The 4618-nt window shown below is 49.2% G+C and overlaps 1 protein-coding gene across 1 annotated transcript; it reads left to right on the forward strand.

The window, feature by feature from the left end:
- Positions 1-481: 481 nt before the first annotated feature.
- On the forward strand, positions 482-3359 carry i2b2b (Interferon regulatory factor 2-binding protein 2-B). The gene is made up of 2 exons (NM_001141775.1): positions 482-1451; positions 2029-3359. Exons 1-2 carry the CDS (start codon positions 620-622, stop codon positions 2790-2792), a joined length of 1596 nt encoding a protein of 531 aa, NP_001135247.1. The 5' UTR covers positions 482-619; the 3' UTR covers positions 2793-3359.
- The last annotated feature ends 1259 nt before the right edge of the window (positions 3360-4618 follow it).

Here is a 4618-nt window from a genome sequence, read left to right on the forward strand (position 1 = left end):
GCCACAATATCCAGCATATTTCGAGTCGAATGTTCTTTACAAAGAGGATATTTATCTTGGATATCTTTTCCGTTTTAACTTGAATCAGAAGGCAACAATAATACGGTTCCCGTCTATCCCCACCCCCCGGATCTGGCTGTGGCTGGTTGGTTGTAACCTTCTTGGCAAAGGTTCAAGTAGTGATTAAATAAATAAATAAAATGGGTGCGACAGAGACTGGTGTGATTGAGCATGCGCCTGAGGGGGAGGGGGGGGGCGCCGTCGAAGAATGAAGTGAATAGAATGTTGCCGGTGACGTCACCGCTCCACACCGGGACCGGGCTGAGCGGAGGGTCTGGGCAGTGAGAGAGACGGATAGAGGACGCGTCAGACGTAGTAGCCTTAAAAAAAAAAAAAAAACATCCTCCCTGCTGTCATCAACTTCTGTTTGTAACTTAATTGTTTGTTGCTATAGTCAGGAGACAGACGGAGAGGAGTAGAGGACGTCATTTTTTCTTTTTGAGAAACGGAAGGACCTAACTGTGTTTAATTTCTAAAAAGGACTAGGAGATATCGACACACACAAGAGACCTGGGTTAGAGAGAGATTTTAAGGTCCGTTTTTCGGTGAAAGGGAAGCTATGTCGTCCGCGACGGTAGCTGCTTCAAGAAGGCAGTCTTGTTATTTATGCGACCTGCCCCGCATGCCCTGGGCTATGATCTGGGATTTTACCGAGTCCATCTGCAGGGGTTGTGTCAACTACGAAGGAGCGGACCGGATCGAGTTTGTGATTGAGACAGCCCGGCAGCTGAAACGGGCTCACGGTTTACAGGAGGGGAGGTCTCCGGGGCCCGCTAAACAGCAGCAGCTCTCGGGGAAAGAAATTCATGCTAATCACCACGGGTCTGGAGGAGACAACGGTTCCCGACCACCTCAGCCCCTTGACCGCTACCCCCTCTCCACCTCGGACCGTCCTCCGCGGCTGGGGCCAGAGTACCAGTCTGGGAGACAGGCTAACGGAATTCCTGTACCTAATGGATTTCCTAAACCGGACGATCCACCAGAGCTTAACCGGCAGAGCCCAAACCCGCGCAGGAATAACACGGTTCCTCCTAATCTAGTGCCTTTGGTGAACGGGAACATGTCCTCCGTGCACGCCGTTAACGGCCGACCGATGGGACACCCGGGGTCCGGTTTGATGGCTGGTAGCCCCAACGGGCACGGCGGTAAACGTCCGGTCTCGTTCTCCAGCATCGAGCAACACGAGAAGGATAAGCACAGACCGGACAGCCTGACACCGGAGATAGAGAACCACAAACAGAGGACGGATGACTGGGTGAACAAGGGGAAAACGGTCAGGGACTTAATGGCTCTCCATACTTTCGACAACCGGTTCAAGAAGGATCCAGCTGCCATGCAACAGAGGGCGATGGGCTATGAGCAACAACACAACGCCGCAGCTTCTAAATCAGGTTGGTAACTGGCTGACTGGCTGGCTGGCTGGCTGGCTGGGGTTGTTTTTCCCATTAAATGGAGCAGTACAGTAACCTAGCCTGCATACAGCCTAGAGATAATTCTGCATGTTAATTAACGTTTTGCAACATACTTATTACACTTCAATTAAAATATATTTAGCAATTTTCTCATGACACAAGTCGTGCGTAGCCTAATATGCTTCAGCCAACTGAAAGTATTTTACGCAGCATTACCATTCAAATGAAGTAGATAAGATCACATTTGCAAACACAGCCACGAGTCATGCTGTACATTTTTTTTATATGCATATGAATGCCTTTTTGTTGTTGTTGTTGTTTGTGTTTATTTTATGTGTTTTTATTGAACTAGGTTCCCCTGGTTAAATAAAGGTTAATATTATTTTTTTTAAATCATAGAAAAATGACCCCTACTTCTGAATAAGATAGTGTTGTTTGTTTTGTATTATTTTAGCGTTGTGCAACAAGGGAAGTGCGTTTTTCTTCTCAGTATTAATCAGCATGTTGTGTCTAGCTAACTCAGCCTTCTTCATGTTTAACCCTTTCCTTCCTTCAGACAGGGGAAAACACCCGCGGACTATGAAGAGGAAAGCATCGCCGGAACCTGAGGGGGAGAGAGAGGGAACAGCCTCCAAGCATAACGGAGAGGACAGACAGCAGTGGTTACCGGGTCCACCATCTGACCGTGACGGACATAAAATGACCCCGGGACCGCCACCAAGTTTCTCCTCCGTCCCCACCAATACCATATCCCCCCACTCACGCACTACCCCACCGGAAGCTGCGCAGAACGGCCAGTCCCCCATGGCGGCGCTGATCCTCGCGGCAGACAACGCCGGTGGTGGCGGGAACAGCTCGCCCAAAGACGGTAACCAGGTCCACTCCACCACGCGCCGCAACAGCAGTAGCCCTCTCTCGCCCTCATCCATGAACCAAAACCGGCGACTTGCGCAGGGGAGAGATGGTACTGGTGGCGCGGGGACAACTCACGTATCAGGAGGAGGTATGGACCAAGGGCACGGACCTCAAAGCATTCCAGACTCGTCAGTACCCGGGAGCGTACCTCTCTGCTGCACGCTCTGTCACGAGAGGTTAGAGGACACGCATTTTGTTCAATGTCCGTCGGTACCCTCGCACAAGTTCTGTTTCCCGTGCTCGCGGGAGAGCATCAAACAGCAAGGGGCCACCGGGGAGGTGTACTGTCCCAGCGGGGAGAAGTGTCCGTTGGTCGGCTCTAACGTACCGTGGGCTTTCATGCAAGGAGAAATCGCTACCATCCTTGCAGGGGACGTCAAAGTAAAAAAAGAGAGGGATCCTTGATTTCCATTTTCAACATGGGGAAGGGATTGTTGGGGGAGGGGAAAGTACAAATAAAACGATATAAATATAAAAATACCACATACCTACTGCATATCATCCAAGCAAACTAATGGACTATGTACATAGTGGACCCAAACCGAAGGGACTACTGGTATACTTCAGTAAAACATGACTGTATCATTTTTAGATTTTTGGAATACAATGTGTTTGTATATTTTTGAAGATAAAGGTATGTAATCATAAAAAATAAAAAAAAAGGACTCTCTTGGTCCCTCTTTGTTGATGTACTTCTAAGTTTACATCTCAAATGGAACCCTCTTCCCTATGTAGTGCACTACTTTTCATGTAATGGAGTAGTGCTATATGTAAGGTACAGGGTGGCATTTGGGACGTGACCTGTCTGATAGCAGTTCCTTTTCAAAACGTAGAATGTAACTGATGATGACTAGTCTCTCTCTCTGTAAGCACTTAGCAACCAACTGAAATTATTTAACTGTAATGTGTATGCACTTGTTTAAAAAAAATAATAATAATTGCCAAATACAATTTGTGATCTTGTATGAAGAACTAAGTGTCTGAGGCTGCTTTCTTTAAACGATAACGTTGAGCTGCCACTCTGTGAAGTGGATAAATAGCATGTTATTGTTATATAAAAGTGGTTGTTCCGCAATTTACATACAAGTGTAGTGACACGCTGATCTGGCATGGCAGTCTACGCACACTGCTGCCAAACTAGAATTGCAACGCAGCATGTTTTCTGTATTCTGCACAAGGACAAAACTTGTTCAGACTAAGTTCAGATAACAGAGTAGACAAGTACACATTTCTCTCTAGGACATACTGCTCCAACTACACCGATCCTCTCAGTAGTCAATCCTCTCTCTGACATCCTGTTCTAAGTATCTTTCAGTTGGTATTTGCTGATGATGCAGCTTGTTTCCTCATATGCCTTGAGCAATGACCTTCTTCTGTGGAACACGTGCTTGATAATAACCTAGGCAGTTATGTCTGTTCATCTACAATGTCAGCACGTGTCCCAGTGTTGGAATCGATCTGTGGTCTGATCTGATGTTTGTTTGTTCAGCAGTCAGCAGCACATGGTATGATATGTCCCCAATGGGACCTTATTTCCTGTAGTGCTCTACCATTGGGCCCTGGTCAAAAGTAGTGCATTATATAGGGGATACAGTACCATTTGGGATGCAGACATGTACAGTATACTGAGGAAGCATGCAAGTTATTCAGTCAGTCGGTCAGAGAGAAGGGGGTGGAGTCGGACAGAGAGAAGGGGGTGGAGTCGGTCGGAGAGAAGGGGATGGAGTCGGTCAGAGAGAAGGGGGTGGAGTCGGTCGGAGAGAAGGGGGTGGAGTCGGTCAGAGAGAAGGGGGTGGAGTCGGTCGGAGAGAAGGGGGTGGAGTCGGTCGGAAAGAAGGGGGTGGAGTCGGTCAGAGAGAAGGGGGAGGAGTCGGTCAGAGAGAAGGGGGTGGTGTCGGTCAGAGAGAAGGGGGTGGAGTCGGTCGGAGAGAAGGGGGAGGAGTCGGTCAGAGAGAAGGGGGTGGAGTCAGTCGGAGAGAAGGGGGAGGAGTCGGTCAGAGAGAAGGGGGTGGAGTCGGAGAGAAGGGGTAGGAGTCGGTCAGAGAGAAGGGGGTGGGGTCGGTCGGAGAGAAGGGGGTGGAGTCGGTCGGAGAGAAGGGGTGGAGTCGGTCGGAGAGAAGGGGGTGGAGTCGGTCGGAGAGAAGGGGGTGGAGTCGGTCGGAGAGAAGGGGATGGAGTCGGTCAGAGAGAAGGGGGTGGAGTCGGTCGGAGAGAAGGGGATGGAGTCGGTC

The sequence above is a fragment of the Salmo salar genome, chromosome ssa19 (genome assembly GCF_905237065.1).
Source record: "Salmo salar chromosome ssa19, Ssal_v3.1, whole genome shotgun sequence".
Taxonomy (NCBI): Eukaryota; Metazoa; Chordata; class Actinopteri; order Salmoniformes; family Salmonidae; genus Salmo; species Salmo salar.